General features: G+C 52.3%; 1 protein-coding gene across 4 annotated transcripts in view; it reads left to right on the top strand.

Moving 5' to 3' along the window:
* Positions 1 to 4,827: 4,827 nt before the first annotated feature.
* CPNE2 (copine 2) overlaps positions 4,828 to 22,052 on the top strand; it is a 45,725-nt gene continuing 28,500 nt past the window's right edge. Inside the window, exons 1-3 of one of the 4 annotated variants that reach the window (XM_030457905.1) lie at positions 4,828 to 4,936; positions 11,796 to 11,875; positions 15,148 to 15,352. In XM_030457905.1, coding sequence (XP_030313765.1) covers positions 15,185 to 15,352 — 168 coding nt within the window. In that variant the 5' untranslated portion in view covers positions 4,828 to 4,936; positions 11,796 to 11,875; positions 15,148 to 15,184. Of the gene's footprint in view, positions 4,937 to 11,790; positions 11,876 to 15,147; positions 15,353 to 22,052 lie in introns of all 4 variants that reach the window. The other 3 variants (XM_030457902.1, XM_030457903.1, XM_030457904.1) reach the window with 3 other exon arrangements.

Raw genomic sequence — 22,052 nt, 5'->3', positions numbered from 1 at the left:
AGAGACAGCTGCCAGGAAACCCCCCTGTATAGATCTGCATCTTTTTAGGTGGAGAAAACCACCTTGATTTGTGAAGGGATGTAAAGGTTTTAGAACCCCAGCAGGGGCAGTTGAAAGAGCAGCAGGCAGAGCAAAGCAGAGCAGAGCAAAGCAAAGCAAAGTAAAAGCTGCTGAAAGTGTAGGAGTTTCAGTGTAGTTTGCATTAGAAGGGAATGGTGGCCCCAAAGCTGTGCTTTATAGCTTGTGTTTGTTGGCAAATCAAAGTCAACAAAAATCAATTTTAATCTTTCTTGTTTTCTGTTTGAAATAAAATTTGAATTAATTATATTAAGGAATTTCTTTTTGTATTTTAATAGGTTATTTTATCCATTGCCTGTGAACTGATTTACAGGGTGTACTACTTCTTATATAGCAGGATTTAAGTTGCTTTTAAGTTCTGCAATATATCAACTAGAAAATTATTTACCAGCTAGCATAAACTTGCTATATAAGTCAGCTCAGTTTACTGAAAAGGTATGGGTTTAGTGAATTGTATGTGAAATAAAATTGTATGTGAAATACCTGTGATTTGCAGGCAAAAAATTGTAATATGTGGTTTTGTTTGCTTCACAGCAGGCTCCTTTTTATACAGAATTGCCTCAGTTTCTTAGTAGGAACTTCAGGACTTTTAAAAATTTCAAATCATTGCCTCAAAATGATCAATATTTATCCTGCAAGAACATGGAAAGGCTGATATCATCTTGCCTTTGAGAAGCTTTAAAGGGATGGTAAAACAATTTGGAAAAAGACTGTGATTATTCTGCGTGAGGGGATGTGTGCAGCGGGCTGTGTTCACATGGGATGCTCTAGACTTTTGTGGAGGTTTTGGAAGACTTGATTGCACTGATTTCTGTGAGGTGAAGCCAGTTAGCTTGAAACACTGACCACATGGTGTCCCTTGCAGTCCCCTGAATCCTAAAGCCTGTGTGTCACTGGGCAATGGATGTTGGGCCTGAAGAAACTGGGGAGATGGAAGCGATCTGATTTGGGCAGGGCAGGCACTTGGAATGAGATAGGAATGCTGGGCCAGCAAACCTTCTGGCAGAAGATGTGGGCAACTGGTGCCTGCCCTCCCTGGGGGAGCCACTGCTCTACTTTAAAGACCACCATTGGGCTCTGTGAGTCCTGACACTGGTGTTTAAAGGTGGGACACATTTTGCACACTCTGAAAAGGATTGGAAAGCAACAACAAAAAGATAATGCAGTGAAATTCCTTATCAGGCCATAATTCAATGAAATACTCAAGTACCTGAGATTGAAAGACTGGCACTTAGGAAAAGTTTCACCAAACGTGGCTTTCCTTTTCATTCAGTATTTTCAGATCTAGTTTGGCAGATGCCAGTCTGAATAGTGCCCATCTGAGGAAGGTTGTTGTCTGTTGGATCGAGCATTAATTTGTTATTACCTGTGAGAGAGTGGGTCTAAAGCATTATGTCCATTATAATTGTTATGGGTTATGTACTGTTAAGGTAGTTATTTAGTGGTATATGAATTAATGAAACGAGGATAAGAATATGTAATGCAAGCTTTACATAGTGAGTAAGTCAAAGTTGTAGAAGAGTCCCCATATATGGGGGGAGGAGGAGTATATGAAGTTGGTTCTGTAGTTGAAGAGGACAACGGTGGCTTTTCAAGCCACAGGACTTGGATGGAGGCCAAGTAGAAATTATGATACACTTTATGTTATTTTTGGGTCTGTGTTCTCTGTTAGGGGGGCTGGCGGTCGCATCTAATCCGTCCCCCTATTATGGGGTTGTTGGCCTGGTGCTGTCTTCTGTTGTCGGTTGTGGGTGGTTGATGAGTCTTGGGCTTTCTTTTGTATTGTTAGTGCTGTTTATAGTTTATTTGGGAGGGACGTTGGTGGTTTTTGTTTACTCTGTCTCTTTGGCAGCGGACCTGTTTCCGGAAACTTGGGTGGATTGATGGGCTATGGGCTTGGCTTTGTGTTAGTGTTGGTTTTAGGGATGGTGATGGGGGGTCCTATTGCAGGGTGAAAGTTTGGGGTGGGAACTGTTGATGGGATGGAAATATTTTTTGTTGGTATGGATTTTGGCAGGGCGACGCTGTTTTATTCTTGAGGAGTGGGGTTGTTCTTGGTTGCAGGGTGGGGGTTACTGTTAATGTTGTTTGTTGTTTTGGAGCTTGTGTGTGGTTTATCGCATGGAGATATTCGGGCAGTTTAAAGCAGCTGGGGGGGTGTCAGAGAATAGTTTAATGGGAAATGCCAGCTTTGGGAGTTGGAGATAGAGGTTTAAGTCCTTTTTTTCTGATAGGGTTTTGGGTGAACCCAAAAGGCAGTGTCATTAGTTACCAGACAGTTTATTTTGGTGCCTTTAGCTCTTCACAGCTTTCAAAGTTTCTCACCAGGGCTTTTCTCAGGCCCTGGGCTCCCAGGACTTCATTTGGAAATGCAGGAGGCTGGACAGAGTCTGCAGTAGCAGTCTGTTTTGGTCCAGGCTCTGAGCTGAAAAGTCATTCTTTCCTGCATTGAAACCTCATTTTAGTAGGATAAAGGACTGTGTGTGATAAGTAATAGAGACTGAAGACAGAAGGTAGTGGGACTGGACTTTTAAATATACTTTGTGACAGCTATTTTGTCATCTTCAGTAGCAACCAGAGCCTTTTGCTGTTGCCACAGGCCCATGAGCCAGGAGGAAAAACAGAAACTACCACTGTCAAACAGTTCTTTGTTCAGCTCCACTGAATCATTTCCTTGATGCCACTCACTCCCGCAGCTGCATTTGTTTAGATGTCATGAGAATTCATTTTTCTCCTTTACTTTTGTGAAACGTGTTCCTGCTTATTGTTTTTCCTCTTTTTTTTGATGGGTAAAAATATGCTCCTAATGCTATAAATAAAAATGCTGCTTTCATCAGTGCTTGGCTGCTGAAGTCAGTTTCGTTTCCTGGGTCTTGGTTGCTCACTCTAAATGTCTGCCTTGGGTAAAGAAAACATTGTAGAGAGACATCTTGGGTGTGGATTGTTTTCCCTTGCAATGAAATGCACTCTTTAAAAAACAAACGAGACCTGAGATTGCCCCTTGCAATTCCCCTGACTCCTGAAGTTGGGAAGCTGATACATCCATACCAGGAGGTTTGCAGTAAACAAGGCGTGCTGCAAATACTGCTGCTGCAGCACTTCTCTTGACTCGAGATGTTAAAGAGTGCCTCTGGAATCTCAATGCCCACCTGGATTCCCAGGCTGTCTCCCGCATGCAGGATCAGCTCCCAGACCCACGTCTGTCCAGCCGCGCAGAGCAGCGATCCCGGCAGAACCTGGGAAGGGACTTGCAGCATCACAGCACCTTTTACAGAACACCAGGTGTCAGCAAAACCCCAAAAATCGGAAGCGCTTCTCTGTAACCAGTGATTTTGGCTAAAACCAGGTTCTGCGCGGTCTTTTGAGTGTGTGGGTTGCGTTTTTTTAAAAAAACTGGGGTTTGGGTTGAGCTGTGCATGAAAAGCAACAGCGCAGTTGGTCCCTAGTTTGTTTCTTCCAGGGATTAACAGGGACTTGTGGGCTGCCTTTCCCCAGCCTGCTGCTTATTTTCATTGCTCTGCTTATGTCCACACGGCAGCTTGTGATGGTGTCTGAAAGTTTCCGGGGGAAACCTGGAGGTTTCGTCAAGTTTTGAGGGGTAAAATGAACCTTCTAGTACGCAGGAAGACATGAGGCCTTTGGGGACCGGGTGAGACGGCTGAACACCAAACCGATTCCCGAATGGATAATTAACATGGTCCATTTTTAGAGCTGTTACTATTCCGTTTCGGATTGCCCGCACCCCCCTATTGTCTCCAGCTGCCTTGCAGAATCCAAAGGCAGTGTCTGAGCTCCTCAGTACGGCTGTCACACACGGGAAGGGTTTTGGCCCCTGGGACCAAACCTTTCGCAAGACTCTGCTGCAGATAAACACAGTGCTGGAGGGGGTGAGGAGCCCGGGGTGTGTGCTGGGGAGCAGCCGGAGCCACCCCGGGCCCCGCCGGACACCCCATGGCAGCACCGCTCCCCCTGGGGTCCAGGCAGCACCGGACCGGCTGTGACTCGGGCCGGAGAGAAAGCATGGGGGCAAAATGTAGCGGGAGGAGCCATTCTTGCTCCTGATGCTCGACGAGCTGCTGGTCTCTTCCAGGACTCCAGCCACCACACAGCGCTTCCAGGGTAGAAGTGTAGTGGGAAGAGCCTTTCTTGCTCCAGAGGCTCGACGAGCTGCTGACCTCTCCATGCCTCGCACCAGAGTGAGCTGAGGTTTTTTCTGTGGGTGTGTGTCCCACCTTTATTGGCCCCCTGGCCTTGCTCATGCCCAATAGGGGCCTGTCCTAATCAGGCACAGGTGGACTCACACCCACTCACTGGCAATTCGAGGCACCTGATTTATCTTATTTCTCTACAGCAAAACGCATTTTGGAGCAAACAGGCGCAGTGACACTCATGAAACAGGGGCTGCCTCTGCCTCTTCCCCCCAAAGTGACATTTTAAGCCTGGAGCGGAGGCAGGAGGAGGGATGCAGACCCCACCTGAATTCCTCTTTCGGGCCCTGACCCTTCCTGCGGTGGTTTTCTGGGTGGGTTTCCACAGAAAGGGCTTTTCCGCCTTAAAAACTCGGTTCCGCTTTCCGTTCGATGCTGCTAGCGCTGACCCGGGAGTGTTGGGGCCCCGCGGATCCCGCCCTCTGTTCCGCCGTCCCGGCCCTCGGAGGCGGGAAGGGCCGGGGGACCCCTCCGGGCTGAGGGGACGGCCCAGCATGGCCGCGCCCGACATCACCGCCCACCCCCCCGCACCCCCCTCCTCGGGGCGGTGATGGCGGGGGGCGGGCGGCGGGCGCGGCCGTCAGGAGGTGGCAGAGCCCGCGGCCCCCGGGAGCTGCACGGCCCGGCCCGGCCCGGCCCGGCCCGCGGCGGTGAGTACCGGGGGTAGGGTTCGGGAGGGGCATTAGGTTTGACACGGGATCGATGTCCCGGGGAGGTGAGGGGGTTCAAAGGCGGTTGGGAGGGGGGGGACCGCGGGTAACCCGGGGGTTGGGGGACACTGTCCGGGCAGTGTGACTCCGGTGTCAGCCCCCCGGAGGGAGATCCGCAGAGCGGTGTCACCGCCGGTGTGTCCCAGGGATGTGCGGTGGCCTTTGGCTCTCCATCCGCTGGGAGAGACCCTCCGTCCCCTCAGAGAGACCCTCTGTCTGCTTGGACAGACCTTCCAGCCCCGGGATCTGACCCTCCAGCCTCTGGGACAGACCCCTGACCCCGTGGACAGATCCTCTACCCTCAGGATCAGCCCCTCCAGAGCCTGGGTGAGACCCTCTAAACCCTCAGGCAGCTCCTCCGACCCCTCAGACAGACCCTCTAACCATAGGATCATACCCTCTAACCTCAGGATCAGACCTTCAAACTTCAGGATTAGCCCCTCCATGCCCTGGTACTGACCCCCCCATCACTTTAACCCCCCTGTTCCCCAGCCCCTGCTCAGTTCATGCACGGTGTAAAGTTGTCCTTGCAGTCCCAGACCCTGCATCCACATCCATTCCTACAGATGCCACCCAGAGGTGTGACCCCCAGGGAAGTGCCAGGGTCTGGTGGCCTCGCTCCCCATGTCAGGGTGAGGGTTACTGGTGAGGGTTATTGATTAGGGTTATTGGTGAGGGTTATTCCTGGCAGCTTCCTCAACCCTCTCCTGCTCCTCCAGCATCAAGTTTTGGGGGGCTGAGGGCTGGGGGAGAGCACGAGTGCTTCTCTAGGAGCTATTTGCAGCCCAGTGCTGCTTTGTTTTGGTGACAAACTCCTTTGTGCATCGTGTCTGAGGCGGGGGAGCAGGAGGGTTTAGGGTCCTGGATGGGCTGCCCCTCTCTCCTGTGTACCCAGCAAAACTCCTCATACCCTGGGAGAGCTCTGAGGGGCACTCTGCTCAGCAGCATCAGGGTGCTGGGAGGGTGGCAGGGAGGCAGGGAGTTGTTTTCCCATCTGCTCCACCAGTCCAAGGACCTGATAAAAGAAGTCTTTGAGTGAGTAACCCTAATTCAGGCAAGTGGCTGGATTAAATCCCATGGGGCTGGAGTACACTGTGGGCAAACAGCCCTTTGGGAGCTTGTCACAGCGAGGAGGGTGGATCAGGAGGCAGAGGTGAATTGAGAGCTGAGCTGCTGTGGCAGACTGCTACTGATTCCCTGAGACCTTGAGCTGCTTTGTGGGAAGGAATGGGGAGGATCCCTGTAAACCTCTAACCCCCAAATTTGGAGCCTCCTGGAATGCACTTGAACCTTGCTGGAGAAGCTGGAGTCAGAATTGCACCAGTGTGAGCACAGCCCAGGGGTGCTCAGGTGTGACATTGCTCCTCTGTTGCCAGTATTATGATGGTGTGGGATAGCACTGTGCTTTCTGGGGTCAGAAAATGCTTTATTAGCAGACAGAAATCACACCCCATTGAGCCCACGGTGGGGGGGGGGGGGGGTAGGGAACAGAGCAATGGGAGGAGGAGGGCTGGGAATAAATGCTTGGGGCATGTCAGAAGAATCTGTTTTGAAGAACTGAGTCAGTGGAGGATGTTTTCCTGGCATCACATCAGGGAAATGCTGCGTTTGCTTTGGTTACAGCTGCGTGATGGCCTGGGACATATGTTTTTTGGTGATGTGCATTATTGTTCCTCTGCTGTTACCTCTGGAACATCCTGACTGGGATGAGGTGGAGGGAAGGCACCTGGTGAGGCTTCCAGGTGTCCCCTAAGTGCCCCTGTTTGCAGTGTTAGCAGCCAGCCCCTAGCACTTGCCTTGGGCAAACAGGCGATCCTGGAGCTCCTATCCCAGAGCCCAGTGCCCATCAGCACCCTGGGGAGCAGGTCTTCCTTCCCAGGCTTCCCAGGGCCACGTCTGTCCCCAGCAGCACCAGGACCTGCTTGGTCAGGGTTGCAGTTTGCATCTCCTGAGCATTCTGCAGACATCGTGCTGTGGCAAGGTGAGGGTGGGCAGAGCTGTACGGCTGCTGGTGTCTGAGATTGGCTGTGACTCTTCTTCCTCCCCCTGCCTTTCTGAGGGTGGTCTGAAGAGAAATGAGATCCTCTACAGCTGGACATCTTGTCTTGGGGACATCTTTTCCTCCTGGGGTCTGCCCTGGTGGACAAAGGACCCTGTGCTATCTCCTCACCAGCTGTTGCAGTTTGTGATGCTGTTGCTCACAAGGGATGCTTGGCCAGTCTGTGCTGGATCACTGGGGGTTTCAGTGTGGAGGAATTCTCTTAGGGTTCAAGTGCTGGAGCTGAGCTGTGGGTGAGGATGCTCTTGGTCCTGGGGGGATGTCTCTGCTGGCCTCTCTGCTCTTCTCCTGGAGATTGTTGTTTTGCCATTTCCTGTGCCTCAAATCAGTGGGGTAACACATTGCCAGAGTGGCTGCTGCCAACCCCATGATTTACCAGTCTGCCCAGTTGTATACTGGAATTGCATCAGCTTCGTTCTCCTTTTAGCGGTCTCACTGTGGCATGGGAGGAGTCTGGGAGGAATAACTCCTTCTTGTGCTCCTGTTACACCCGGTGGAAAGAGTTTCCCACTGACTTCAGTGGAAACCTCTCCCCTGGTTTGAGTTGCTCGTGCACCATAAATCAGGGCTTGTTCTGCAGGAGCTGTCAGCGTGCTGAAAATATAATACCTGGGTAATTGATGAAAAAGTGACACTTGCAGCCTCGTGTCGTGGTTTGGGGTTGCTAGGTCTCATAAGGAGCTCTTTATGTGAGAGCCCTGGCTTGTGTTCAGAGGCAGGGTTTGGGGGAAAGGAATAGAAAAGCCAAATTTTCTGGCATGGTGGAGTAGCCAGGTGTTAGAAAAGGTTCTGGCAGGATGCAAAACGGTGTGGGGAAAAAAAAACAACAGTGTAGCACTTCCCCCCCAAACAAATACTCTTACAGTTTGTCTTTTAAACCTCTGTAAAGTATTTGTTGGGTGAGCTGAGACATCACTTTTTGCTGCTTTGGCTCAGTTTCCTGGCAGATGGCTTCGTGGGGTTACTGGTTTGGATCACAAGAGCAGGGGAAAAAGTAATTCCTGGGAACTCAGATGAGCTTGGAGAATATAACAATATTGTTAAAATATCAGAAAAATTAACAAGTGGTTAACTTGTAATATTCATCAAGAAGGACTCCACGTGTTGTTTGATGCTTTTGCTGAGGCTTTGGGTCTGGGAGCTGTCAGATTTTCTGCCTGTAGCCAGCAGGAAAAATCTTGCGTCTGAAACAGTCGCCTTTTCCCCAGCCCCGGATTTTCCATCATCACAGAGTTCCAGAAGCTGAAGATTCAGGAAAAAACATGAGCCGTCACGAGGCTGGCTTTCAAATTGAGTCAAGCTGTGAACACAAGTTTTGCTGTTCAACAACAAGCCCAGGGCTGTGCAACCATTTAAACCCAGTTTGTATTCCCCTGAGTGGTGCCTACAGCTGTTGGGAAGGAGCCTGGGTTAATCCTCATTACAAACTGCCACATTTTTTGTGTTGCTGGCATAAAAATCTGTCTCAGGGTGAAGCTTCACACCTCAAGTGGCTGCATCTCTCTGCTGCAAAGCAGGCTGAAAAAATGATGTTTTTTAGGAAAAGCTGGGATCATTGTGATAGGAATCTGCTCCGTCTGGGGGAAAGGTCCAGCCCTGGGAGACATCAGCTCTGCTCTTCAGGGCTCGATGTTGGTGTGCAAGTGAGCACTGCATGTAACTGCCTATTATTAATTAATATTTATTTATGTTATCAGGGAGAGGCTCAGAAGCTCTGTCTGCAGAGCAGACCTGTACATTTGTCCTCCCTCTGGAGGGGCTGCTGGTGGGGCCTTTCTGGAACACTTGCCATTTTGGCACCTGGTTAAGTTAGCAGTTGGTTAAAGATACGTCTCATTACCTAAGTGGTGAGTTTTGGTTTTTTCCCCTTCTCACTTGTGATACATTGTGTTGGCTGGAAATAGGAATTCAATTAAAATTCAGAAAGCCAGTGGTTTTGATTTTAATAAGAGAGATAAGCCTTTAATAAGTTAAACAGCCAGTATACATCCAGTATACTTAAACTGTTGGAGGCTCCTGTGAAGGATCTTGGCTGGGTTCACAGCCCAGCAGCCATCCTCCTGGGGCTGCCCTGCTCCTTTACATTTCCTGGGGTCTTGCTTTGCTTTCATTAAGTCAACTTCTTCCTCCAAATCTGCAGAAAGATTTGCTTCTTGCTTTACTGTCAAAACAGATGTACCCCCACTCCCCCACCATGAAAGCAGCTTGTATGGCTGCTGTAGGATTGGGCTGAGTAAGTTTTAATGCAGTGATCGGCAACTAAAATCTGCTCTGAAATCCTGTGAATGCCTCGTCCTCCTGATTTGCTTGTTTGTCCCACCTGGAGCTCGTGTCCAGCACAGAATCCCAGACTCATTTGGGTTGGAAGGGACCCTAAAGCTCATCTGGTCCCAGCCCCTAGACCAGTTTACAGCATGAGCGTCACTGGGCTGCCTGTGGCCATGGTGATGCCTGTGGTGTGTTGATGGCAAAGGATCATCCCCTGCCAGTGAGCAGTGTGGGGCTGTGCTGAGCAGTGTGGGGCTGTGCTGGGCAGTGTGGGGCTGTGCAGTGTGAGCAGTGTGGGGCTGTGCAGTGCTGAGCAGTGTGGGGCTGTGCAATGCTGAGCAGTGTGGGGCTGTGCTGAGCAGTGTGGGGCTGTGCAGTGTGAGCAGTGTGGCGCTGTGCTGAGCAGTGTGGGGCTGTGCTGCAGTGGGAAGGGAAGGGTCTGCCCTGGGCAATGGGTGCAGAGCTGGTGTGTAAACCTCCTTGAGCCTGTTCTAGGGCTGTTGTGGGAAGGGTTTGCTGCCATCCCCAGGATTCACAGTGACATCGTGATGTTTTCTGCCCTGAATCACAGATTTCCCTAAATTGAGCCCCAGAGGAAAGCTGCTCTCCAGTGCAAGGATGGCAGGCCCTCAGCAGAGCTCAGCCAGACCTGCCCTTGGCCCTGGAGGCTCAGCAGGCTCAGTCTGTGCTGCTTGGCCTGGATGGGGACTCAGTTGTGGTCCCCTTGTCCTGCCCCTCACTCTGTCTCTGCCAGAAGCTGCCACGCTGCAGCCCTCCCTCTCTTTTCCCTCTGCTTTCAAGGCAATGGTTTGCTGTGTACTCTTCCCCGTCCTGGTCCCTGAGCACTCCTGACAAACTCCATCTCACAGCCGTGGTGCCACCCCCCTCACAGGTCACCCTCACCCCTGGTGTGCAGGAGCTGCTTTTGCTTTCACTTGTGAGAATCACAGGAAGTTTCACTGTTCCTGCCAGGGCCCTGCCCTCTCCAGAGCACTCAGCCCTTCAGCACTCGTGACTTCTCCGTGAGTGGCTTTAGACACTTGAGGGGCTTCAGGCTTCATCCAGAGTGGGCAGGAGCAGGAATGGTGCTGCCCTTTGCTGCCCCAGTGCCAGCAACAGCTCTGCCTGGGGCGGTGCTGGAAGCACATGGAGCTGTTTTGGGTCAGTGATGCATCCCTGAGCTCTGTGGGATGAGTGCCTCCTCTGCAAGGACGTGGGTCCTGATAGGTTCTGGGTTCTGATGGGTTCTGTGGGTCCTGATGGGTTCTGGAGCAGTGACTTTACAGCCCCTACAGCTGTGTCCCTATAGCTCTGGGAGGACACATAGGACTGTGTCCCTATAGCTCTGAGGGTTGCTGGCAGAGGTACAGAGAGGTGCAGGGGCTCTTGCTCCCTTCCGTGTCACTGCCTTGGGGACAGTAGCTCCCTGAGTCACAAGGCACCTGCTTGGGGCAGAGCAGCCCCAGGGACCTCCAGGTTCTGCTTGGCTGGAGGAGCAGCCAGGGGGACAGGTTCAGGTGGTCCCATGGGGGCACCCTCAGAGGTGTTGCTGGGACTGCAGGAGGAGGGGTGATGCTGGGTGGGATGGGATGCTGGAGGGGCCTTGCTCCTACCCTGTGGGTCCCTCATCACTGGTTTGTTTCTTGGCTCTCTCTGGCACCCATGATGCCACACAGGGAGTGATTGAGATGCCAGAAGGGGGTGGATTTGTGCCTGACCTCTGTGGCAGCTGGCTGGGCTCTGGGCTGGGCAGGGGAAGTGTGTTGGGGTGGCTTTTACAGGGGTTGGTGTCTCCCAAAGCAGAGGAGCACTGGGGAGTGCTGTGCCTTAGAGCAGCAGAGGAGGCCCCATGCTCAGAGGTGTGTGTCAGGCCATGGGACTCCTGGCTTCTCCAGAGCATCTTCCCTGCCTCTGCCTCTGCCTGCCAGCAGCCCTCCTCAGGGCATGGAATTCCAGCAGGCAGCAGGGCTCCTTGGCTTGGACCCTCAGGTTTGAAGAGATGGAGAATGGCATGGAGCAGCTTTGCCAAGGAGGTCTGTAGGGAATGGTGGCCCTGTCCTCTGCAGCCACAGCTGAGATCAGGGCTGGGCTGCATGGGCAGCAAAAGGAGCTCTGCCAGTGACATGAACTGAAAATAATAAAAATGACTCCTAATCCCCTTTCCTTCAGGGTCTTACACACTTCACCTGGTGATGTGGTTACACTGGTACCCTAGAGATGGTGCTGGAGTGGTACCTGCCAAGGTCCTGACTCCATGGGGCATGAGATGGGCTGGGAGGTGGCAGTCAGGCAGGGGATGCTGCTGTCCCCTCTGCCTGGCCCCTGCATCCTGGCCACTGGGCTCCCAAAGGACATCCCCAGGCCACCCAACAGTGGGACCCATGGGTGGGACAGGCTGTGTCACAGCTCCTGTCCTGCTTCAAATGTGCCTGGCATTCCCTGCGAAAATAACTCTGATTTCTTTAAGGAAAGAAGATCACTGAAGTTTAATGACACTGTCATCAGGAGTTTGGTTGCAAAACAGGGAACTCCTTCCCTTTCTCCTCTCCCAGGTAAGAGCAAAAGAAAAAATGTCAGGACTTCTGGCCAGCTGCTAGCCAGCTGTTCTGTATGTGTTCTGGCGACCTGTTGTGGAGGTCTGGGTGGCGTGGTGGTGGGAATGGGGTGAGGAGGATGAGGAGAACATTGATGTGTTGCTCTGGGGCTTCCATGTGTTCATCTCAGATATTCTGAATGGCCCCAGGGCTTGTGCAAGCCCCCAGCCTGGAAATGCTGTGGGACATTGTGGACATGGAGGAGCTTGGAGGCAGCCAAGCAAGGGAGGAGAAAGCACTTGGAAGTTATGAAGTTCAAAGATGTGTCTGACTAAGAAAGTCCTGGAATCTGGAGCCCAGAAAGGATTTGGGGACCTTGTCCCTCTGCCCTGGTCTTGCTCTTGTGACACTTCTTCAGGCATGGCCATGGCAGAGGGGAGGTGGGCAGTGGGACCTTCATGCTTGTCCCTGAGATCTCTTGTTGGCATCCTATCTGTAGACAAGAAGAATATTTGGCCACAGATGCTGAGCAGGTCTCAGGACTTTAGGGCAGTGAATGTGGGGAGGGGAGAACAAAAAAGGAGCAGAGATGAATGCAGGTGGTGGTGAGCCATCCCTTTTGGAGCCAGCCCAAATCCCCCTCTGAATTTAAAGCCCTGCTGGGAGGTCGCAGTGCCAGGGGCTTGCTGAAGCCTGTGGGGGGCTGTTCCCCAGGGCAGCATGTGTGGGGGGTTGGTCATGGTGCCACTTACAGACGTGGCCGTGGCCTGGTGGCATCACCACCTTCTGCCACTGCCACCTCTGGAAGCCTTCCTCTTTCCACAGGGTTGTTTGGGGGCCAACCTGGCTGGGAAAATTACCTTTTCATTTGAATCAATTGTTTTTTGGCTGAATCAGGATGGTGACTCTGCTGAAGGTTTTATACCAGGACTGGAGATGAGGGAAGGAGTGGTCTGAGCCAGGATCTGGGGGAGCTGCCCATCTCTTTGGCATCCCCATTCCTGGTGGGCTGGCAGGAGCAGCAGCTCCTCATTGGAAAAATCTGAGATGGTGGGGAAAGGGGTGGTGGCATTTTCCTTCTGCCTTTTGGGAAGGGGAGAGCTGCAGGATTTTGTGCTTGGCAGCCCTGAGATGGCATCAAGCTCTCCAGGATGGCAGCTGTGGGAGAGGCCAGCACCCAGTCCCTGATTTTGGGTGCCCTCTCAGGGGAGCATGGCTGGCTGAGTCCAGGGGCTGGGGCACAGGGGATGCTCAGCATGCCAAGAGGATGTTTTGGTGCCTGCCAGCCCTGGGAAAAAGCTTTTTTCCACTGAGTCATTTGCTGCCTCTGCTTTTTGTGAGGCAGCACTGAGATTTGGGGGAAGGGGAGGTGGAAAAACCCAGCCCTGGTTTCAAGTAGGACCAGGTCCATTCCAGCACAGCTGCCCCATGTTTGCTTTTTGGAGGGAGCAGCAGACACACAGCAGCATAAATAGCAGAGGCCTGGCTATTTTAAGGCACTGCTTACATGATCTGTGCATTAAGGAAAAGAAATAAATAAAATACCACTTTTAGCTGCAGCTGGCAGCATGTGCTCAAGAGGAGCAGAGGCAGCTCCAGAGGGAACTGGAGTTTCAAAGCCCTTGCAGCCACAGAGGCATCTCCTAGGGGATGACCTGGGAGGACTTTTACTTCTGCCTGTGTTTCTCCTTAGAGCTGCAGTGGGAGGACAGCTGCCCATAGGTGCCACCACCTGGGTGTCCCCACTGCCACCGTTTGGGTGCCACTGCCGGGGGTGGGGGCTGAGGGCACGAGGTGGGCTTGGTCTGGGCAAGGGGAAGCTGGTGGGGAAGGGATGGATGTGGGTACTGTTTTGATGGTACCCAGCTATGTGTGCAGCTGAGGATGCAGATTTTCTTCTGGAGATGTTTCTGGGTTCCTATGGAGCTGAAATTATTGCCCTGCTCTTGCCCTGAGCTACGATGAATCACGGAATCCCAGACTGGTTTGGGTTGGAAGGGACCTTAAAGCTCATCCAGTCCCAACCCCCTGCATGGGCAGGGACACCTCCCACCAGCCCAGGGTGCTCCACGCCCCATCCAGCCTGGACTTGAACACTGCCAGGGATGGGGCAGCCACAGCTCCTGTGGGCAACCTAGGCTGGGGTCTCACCAGCCTCACAGTAAAGAATTTCTTCCTAATAGCTCATCTAAATCTCCCCTCTTTTAGTCTGAAACCAATCCCCCCTTGTCCTATCACTATGTGACCTTATGAAGAGTCCCTCTCCAGCTTTCCTCTTTGAGCCAATTCCTTACTCACTGAGTGCTCCATCCATCAAGTCCACGTTTCTACAACTGAGAGACAAGGATGTGACGTGGGACAGTGTCAAATCCTTGGCATTTGCTGCTGGGGGGTTTAATATTAGTCTTGGTTTGGGTGCCTGAGTTCCAAGCAGAGATCTTGGCAGGTAGGAAAGGAAGGCTCAGAGCCTTGGCAGTGGGAGCTGTTTCACTCTCAGCTGGCACTGAACTCTGTCTCCCAGCTGTGCTGGGATCACCCATCCCTGTCCCCCACCCCCCCGTCCCAGCTGGAGAAGCCATAAGGGAAGAGGGCAGCAACCCAACTCCCAGCAACCCGTGGGTTTGTGCCCAGGTTAAACAAACAAATATTGATCTGGGGTTCAAAACCAAACATCAGCAGATGGCTTATCGAGGTGGAGGGAGGACATGTTTGAGGTTCTCAGATGAAGTGGATGAGCCAGGAGCCGCTCTTGAAAAAAGAGGAGAAAAGGTACTGAAAGCAGCTGCTGAAAATAGCTCTCTCCACTCCCAACCCCAGCCATGAACATCTATTACTATAAATTAATTTGAAAATGCTTTTTCTTCTCTTCCCCCTACTCCCTATTCCTCTTCTCTGCTGAGGACCTTTGATGTTTTTTTGGTGGCCATGTGAACTGCACATCAGAAGGCAAAAGTGTGGTGTGGGGTTTTGCACTGGCAATGGTATAAACCACAAGTATTGCTGTAAAATGGCTTTGGGAGCAGACTTTTTATGAGAGGCTGGGGACCCCCAACTCCCTCAGGTTGGGGGTAAGCAGAAGACATTACTTTTTCTTGAAAATCTGTTATTCATGCAGCAAACCCAGGCAGGTTGTAGGTGTTCTCCTGGGGTCCCTCTCAGGATGTCTGCCTGGTGTGGGGACTGGGCAGGGGACTGGTTTTGGACATGAGACTCTCTCTGTGCCCAGCCTGCTGGTGCCATTTGCTGCCTTTCCACCTGCACTGAGGTTTCTTTCTGTTTTCCTGTCCCAGAGCCTGCCTGGAGCTGCTGCTGGCACTGCTGGAGTCCATGGCACACACCATGCCCCCCACACCAGCGGGGCCCCTCGGCTCCCAGTACTGCGTCTGCAAAGTCGAGTTGTCTGTCTGTGGCCAAAACCTTCTGGACAGGGATGTCACCTCCAAATCCGACCCCTTCTGTGTCCTCTTCATGGAAGTCAATGGGAAGTGGGTGGAGGTAAGTCCTGGGGATTTGTGGATTTCCTCCTCTCATGGTTTGCCTGTTCTGATGTCTCCTCTCTCCACTACAAAGCTGATCCATGCTCATCCCTAAGAACCTCCTCCTTCTGCATGGTGCTGTTGAATCTGTTTTTCTTACCCAATCCTTTCCCTGTCAATTCTTTCTGCTTTGTGCTGAGGATTAGATCTCACTGCAGACCCCAAAGTTGGTCTCTGGCAAGGCACATGGCAGGACTGAAAACATTTTGCCACCTTCAAAGGGGTAGCAGCCCTTTCTCAATCTGCTGTAACCAAAGCATGCTTCAGATTTGGGGCCCTAATTTCCTACCTGACCCTTCTCAGGTGTTCCTATGCTTTCTAAACCATCACTAACCCTTGCCTCTTTGTTTCCCACAGTTTCTCTGTCAACTATCACAGCTGAGATAGTAGAGCAAGGGTGTTTGCTTACCATCCTACAAACCCTGGCATGATATCCCCAGACTTATTCCTAGCAGGCCTAGTTTTATCTCCTTTCCCCTACCCCCTTCAAATTTATAGTCCTTTCCAACCCAACCCATTCTGTGATTCTATGATTCCATGAGAAAGACTTTTGGCTATGGGGGAAAGACTCTGGGCTAAAATACATGGAGAAAAAAGTGGGGATTTCATGCCATAACTGCAGTTGTACAAAGCATAAGGTTGATCTGGGAGGGACCAGATCAGCAGAGCATGGGGGGTGATGGGTGGATGGATACAGGTACCAGTGCTGGCCCCATTTTGTGGTAAATGAGGTGGTCTCATTTTGCAGTTGCTTGGACACTGAGTCTCTGAGCACTTGGCCAAGGAGCTGCTGATAAATGGGCAGCACCTCTGGTGTCCTGCAGTTGATCTCTCTGTCCACGGGGCAAACCTCCCCTCACCATGGCCTGGAATTAACTTTGCTCAGCAGTCTGGAGGAGACTAATGGACTTTCCAGCCATGACAGATGTTATTTCTCTGAGCTGACTCTACTTTTCAGGAATTTCTCTTTCTGTCAGCAACATCTCAGTCCAGAAGTTTTGATTCCACAGCTTGTTTTACAGTACAACTGTACAGTTGTACAGTGTTACAGTACAACTGGGATTTGTTGTTTTGGGTTTGGTGGTGGTTTTTTTTTTTCCCTCTGCTATTTTTAGCTTCTTTTTAATTGGCATGATAGGCACTGGCTGCCAGCCCCTTGGCTCTTGGTGCTTCAGTGCTGGGCTGTGGTGTGATGTCCTCACATGTCACAGAGCTGCCCCTGTCCCCCTGGGAGCACAGCTGGGACTGAGACCCCCTGCACCCAGAGGTGGTGGGGGGTTTGAGCTGTGGGAGGTGTGCAGGGAGGGCAAGGGGGGTGGGCTCACCCTGTGAGCCTCTCTGGCTGGGACAGCTCATGCCAATGTGGCTCAGAGCTCCCTGGGGGTGCCAGCATTGTCCTGCACTGATTTTGGCCACATGCCCCTTGCCCGAGAGGAGCCTTCACAGCACAGCTGAGACAGAGAGGAGGGCTGGGGGCAGCAACAGCTCAGTGGTGTGAACCCATCCCACCACATTGCCCCTGCATCCCCTTCCCCAGGTCAGGGACACATCTTCGCCTGCTCAGGAGATGGGGCTCCTCTTCCAGGACCAGCACCAGCCGTGGTGGGGCCAGCATCTGTGCTGGGTGGTGGCACCAGCTGGTGCCCTTTTCTGCTTGCTGTTCTTTCTGGCTGTCACATTTTTTCCCAAATACAGTCATTTTGCCTTGCTGAGCTAAATAGGAATTAAAGAAATCTTTGTGAATCAGCCTTGGAATGGGGAGGGGAGGGAGGGGCAATAAACCCCAGGCTGAGGAGTGTCATGAAGATGGGTGATGATCAGATGTTCTGCATGATGATGCAGGCTGCAGGACCCATGAAGGACCTGGCCTGTGATGCCAGGAGCAGGGACACATGGCTCATCCATGCTGCTGCTTTCCTGCTACTCTGAGTCCTCTGGCTGGCCCCACACCTTCACCACAAGCTTTCCATGGCACTGGGGAGAGCCTCTCCCACTGTTGGAGCATCAACCATTTTCACATGATGGGGATGCTTGAAGATCTCTCACCACCCTCCCTTCAAACACTGGAGGACACTACAGCTGCATTCATTGAACACAAGGGCTTTCACTGGAGGTGATTTCCCTTTTTCATGCTTGATTTGTAATATCAGGACTCCTACCCAAGCAGGTCTCTCTAATTTGCCTGGTTGCCTCTTGAAAGCCCTTGTGCTTTTCTGCTCTTGAGTGACAAAGCCACCTCTGCTCTTTGTGGGGAATGCAGACCTGTAAGGGTTGGGGGAAGGAGAAAGCAGGAGCTGTTGGAGGTTGTGTGAAGAGGTCTTGTAGGTGATGGTGACTGAAAGTGACTGGTGCTTACCAAGGCAGAGATGATGAGTCCTTGCACATGCCTGGTATTTGACTGTGCTTCCTGCAGGCAGTGGGCAGAAGATAAAGCACTTGGTTTCATCCTGGTGTTGAAGGAGGCTCTGTCGCTCCAGAGGCTTGGAGCTACAGACACATTGGTTGGATTTTACTTTCCTTCCCTGGGCCACCTGTTCCAGAGCAAAGCTGGAGACAGGACCTCAAGTTACCTCCTTTGAACCAGTGCCTGGGAGCAAGAGGATTGGTTTCCATTGCTCCCTCTCTGTCAAGCAGTTCAGAGAGCATGGAAGGAGCTAAAATCCATTTCTGTTGCCTGCAGTCTCATATCTGAGGCTTGGAAGAGGGTATTTGCCTGTGTTGTGCTGCTGAAAGAGGCCGAGGGAGCTGAGGCTGTTTAGACTGGTGAAGAGAAGGCTCCAAAGGGACCTTTCAGTGCTTAAAAGGAGCCTAAAAGAAAGATGGGGGCAGAGCTTTTAGGAGGGCCTGTAGCGGTAGGACAAGGGGTGATGGCTGTGAGCTGAAAGAGGGGAAATCAAGGCTGGATGTTAGGAAGAAATGATTTCCACTGAGCGTGGGGAGACCCTGGCCCAGGTTGCCCAGAGAGGTGGGAGATGTCCCATCCCTGGGACCACTGAAGGTCATTTGGACAGGGCTGTGAGCAGCCTGTTCTGGTGGGACTGGGTGACCCTTACAGGTCCCTTCCCACCCAAACCATTCTGTGTTTATGCCTCTCAGCACAGCAGTGCTGGGGGTGCCCACTGCTCCTGGTGCCCCACAGCAGAGGTTGGCATCCTTGTGTTCAGGATGGCAGCAGAGAGGGAAGGATCCAGCAGTGTGGGTGTGTTTGACTCCCTGCAGCACAGCAGGTGCTGCTCTGGGCACAGCAATTCCTTTAATTGCTTTTTGGCAATTAAGAGAGATGAAGCACCCATCTTCAAAACCCCTCTACCATACATGTTGGTATCTACAGCTATCTACAGCTCCCCCATGTTTCCCTCAGACCCTCCAAACCCCACCTCTTCTGCTGAATGAGCTTCTTTGGGACTAAGGTGTACATTTGCTATTTTTTTCCTTCTTTTTTTTTTTTCTTTTTTTTTTTCTTTTTTCTCCTCTGCTGTCCTGGCTCTTGGCACTGCAGCATAGTGCTGCCCGGGGATGCTGGCCCAGGGGCTGCTTTCCACAAAGGTCTTTCCCTGGGACCAGGGCTGCTGCCAGGGTTTACAGCTGGGCTGGCACTTAAACAACTGAGAGATGCTCTGTATCAGCCCTGCTCCTTCCCAGAGGGAAAGGGGAGAGAATAAGGGAGAGAGGCTTAGGGGTTGGAAGCTGAAGTACACAACGTTAATGAAGCAGTAATGAGGAACAGAAAAAACAGTGAAAAAGGAACAAACCAAAGAAAACAACAAAACCAACACTCCCCAGTAATGCTGATATCAGCTCTGAGGCCCTGGGACAGTCCTGGACTGGTCTCAGTGTCAGGTGGGAGCTGGGTGCAGGAACAAGCAGGTGAGGATCAAAAGCAGAGGAAGAGATGGTGTCATCCTCCCAGGATGCTGCCTGGGATGAAGAGGTGATCCCTCAGTTGTATCCTGAGCATGACTTGGGGTCATGATGGAATGATGGAATCACAGAGCAGGTGCTGGTGGTGGAAGGGGTGGCTGTGTCTGGAGGGCTCCAGTTAATGCTGAGTCTCTTGGCTGACACTGGGTGCAGAGCCTCAGCCTGGTGTTGTGGTGCTAGGTGGGTGCTCTGATGGGCTTGGCAAGGAGGAGGGGACCCCTGGTATGGGGGCATGGTGCTGGGGGGGCTGTGCTGGAGCTTGTTCCTCTTCCATGGGTCCTTCTCAGTCTCCAGGTGGGCTCCACCTCCATAGGTTCCATCCCCTCAGCCTCTGCCTCCTCTTGCCCCTGCTCTCCCTGGCTCAGAGCTGGGCACACACTCTCCCCACTGCTCTGCTCCCTCTTCCCACAGGCACCTGGCAGCCTCACAGCTCAGCTCAGACTCAGGCAGTGAGGTGATGTGTGTGGCCAAAGATGGGAGCTGGGGGCCTGGAGGAATGGCTGCTGGGGGAGGAGGTGGGTGGAAGGGGGTGATCCCCCCCCCTCCTGGGGATCTGCCATTCTGCTGCCCTTGGGCCTGCCCTGCACCTCCCCTTGGGTGCTGGGCTTCAGCCCTCTCCTTATCCCACCCTGGGGTCCCCTGGATGAGACGGTGGAGGGTTGGGTATCCTCAGGGACACCCCCACCTGGCTCCTTTCAAGGGTCCCAGCCCCCCTGTACCCCAGAGCAGGGGCAGAGCTACCCTGGTAGCTTCCCTACCCCAGCAGGCACCCTGTGCCAGGGCTCCCAGGGGTCCATAACAGAGTTGCCAATTGCCAAGTGTTGTATGGGCCCTTTCCTTTCTTACTACCCTCACATTAAAGAATTTCCTCCTAATATCTGGTATAAATCTCCCCTTTTCAAATTTCAAACCACTGCCCCTTCTCCTCTCACCACACAGCCACGCAAACAGCTCCCAACCCCAGCTCCCTTGTAGCCCCTTCAGATATTGGAAGGTTGCTCTGAGCTCACCTGGGAGCCTCCTCTTCTCCAGGCTGAACAACCCCAATCCCTCAGCCTGGCTTCCCAGGGAGGTGCTCAGCCCTCTGAGCATTTCAGTGGCTCTGCTCTGGACACCTTCCAGGAGCTCTGTGTCCTTCTGCTGCTGGGGACTCCAGAAGTGGACCCAGCACTGCAGGGGGGGTCTGAGCAGAGCAGAGCAGAGCAGAGCAGAGCAGAGCAGAGCAGAGGGGGAGAATCCCCTCCCCTGACCACTCTCTGTGCTTCTGTTGATGCCCCCAGGACATGGTTGGTTTCTGGGCTGAGCACACACTGACAGCTCATGTTGAGCTTCTGCTCCACCACCACGCCCAAGCCCTTCTCCTCAGGGCTGCCCTCAAGCCTTTCTCCTCCTAAGATGGATTTGTGCATGGGATTGCCTCAGCCCAGCTGCAGAACCTTGCACTTGGCCTTACTGAACTTCATGCAGTTTCCATGAGCCCACTTCTTGAGCCTGTTAAGGTCCCTCTGGATGCTTGGACCTCAATAAGGTCTCCCCAGAGCATTCTCCAGGCTCAACAACCCAAACTCTCTCAAAGCTTGACCCATAGCACAGGTTCTCTGGCCCTTTGAGCACCTCTGCGGCCTCCTATAGGCTCTGTCCAGCCTTGTTTCATCACTTTGGGTCACCTATCTACTCTGCTTTTCTCCACAAGAGGGTCAAAGTTGTGACCCTTTTTGTCACTTTTGTTTCTGGCTCATAGGAAGTGTGGCAGAGCCCTTGGCAGTGCCCTTGGTTCTTTGGTGATGGCCATGGAGTGCTGTCACTCCTGGAAGCAGACACTGACTGAAAAAGCTGCTGTTAGTTTCAGAGAGTGCAGTTTTAGAAGAGACTTAACTGCAAAGTAAAACAACTAAAAAGAAAATTAGTTCTGTCCTGGTTTAAGACAGCACAGGTGCACAAGCACTTTGGTTGGGTTTTTTTGGCTTCCTTTTCTGCCACTTTTGCTACAAGGATGGGTGTTTGTGTGAGAGCACAGTGGGAGCCCAGCTGGTGGTACTGTTCTCACGAGGATCCTGAGCTCTGAGCTATGGGCTCTGTGACTGCAGGGCAGCATCCTCACATCTCCTGCCTGCCTCTCCCTGGGATATTTTGGTTCTGGCTTTCTGCCTGCCTGTGCCATGCTGCATTGTGAACCCGCCCTCACTGCCTGACAGGTTTCCTCTGCTCCTGGCTGTGGGATGCCGCAGAGTGCTCTGGTGGTTCCTCTCCCAGGGCAGGTTCCTCACCCACCTCCCCGTTTCCATCATCCTCCAAGCACTTGCCCCTCCAAGGCATGGGGGACATGTTTTCCTCCTCCTTCTCACAATAACTCAGCATGACAAAGTCTATTGAAATCTTGTCTTCTGGGTCCTTCCAGCCTCTTATTTCTCCCAATGCTTCATGAAATCTGTGAAAAATGTCCTGCAGTGGTTTGACTTCATTTCTCTCTTTCTTCCATGGAAGGCCAAGAAATAAGAACCACATGGAGATTTTGGGTTGAGGTCTGGAAGGAAGTGCTGGAGGGTGTTGTTCTGTGACATCTTTTCTCATTTTGCTTGTCCTTGCTGTTTGCAGCAGAACCTGAAAGAAACAGGTTTGGGATTCAGCAGTGAGGGTCTCCTGGAGGATCAGAGGTGTGTGAGAGCGTCAGCCCTGGGGATAAGGGAGCTCAGAAGCAAATGAAGCAGCTCTGCCTTCTGTGAGCCATGAGACCAAAC

Source organism: Calypte anna, chromosome 11 (assembly GCF_003957555.1).
Source record: "Calypte anna isolate BGI_N300 chromosome 11, bCalAnn1_v1.p, whole genome shotgun sequence".
NCBI lineage: Eukaryota > Metazoa > Chordata > Aves > Apodiformes > Trochilidae > Calypte > Calypte anna.
This window is presented reverse-complemented; position numbering and strand designations above follow the sequence as displayed.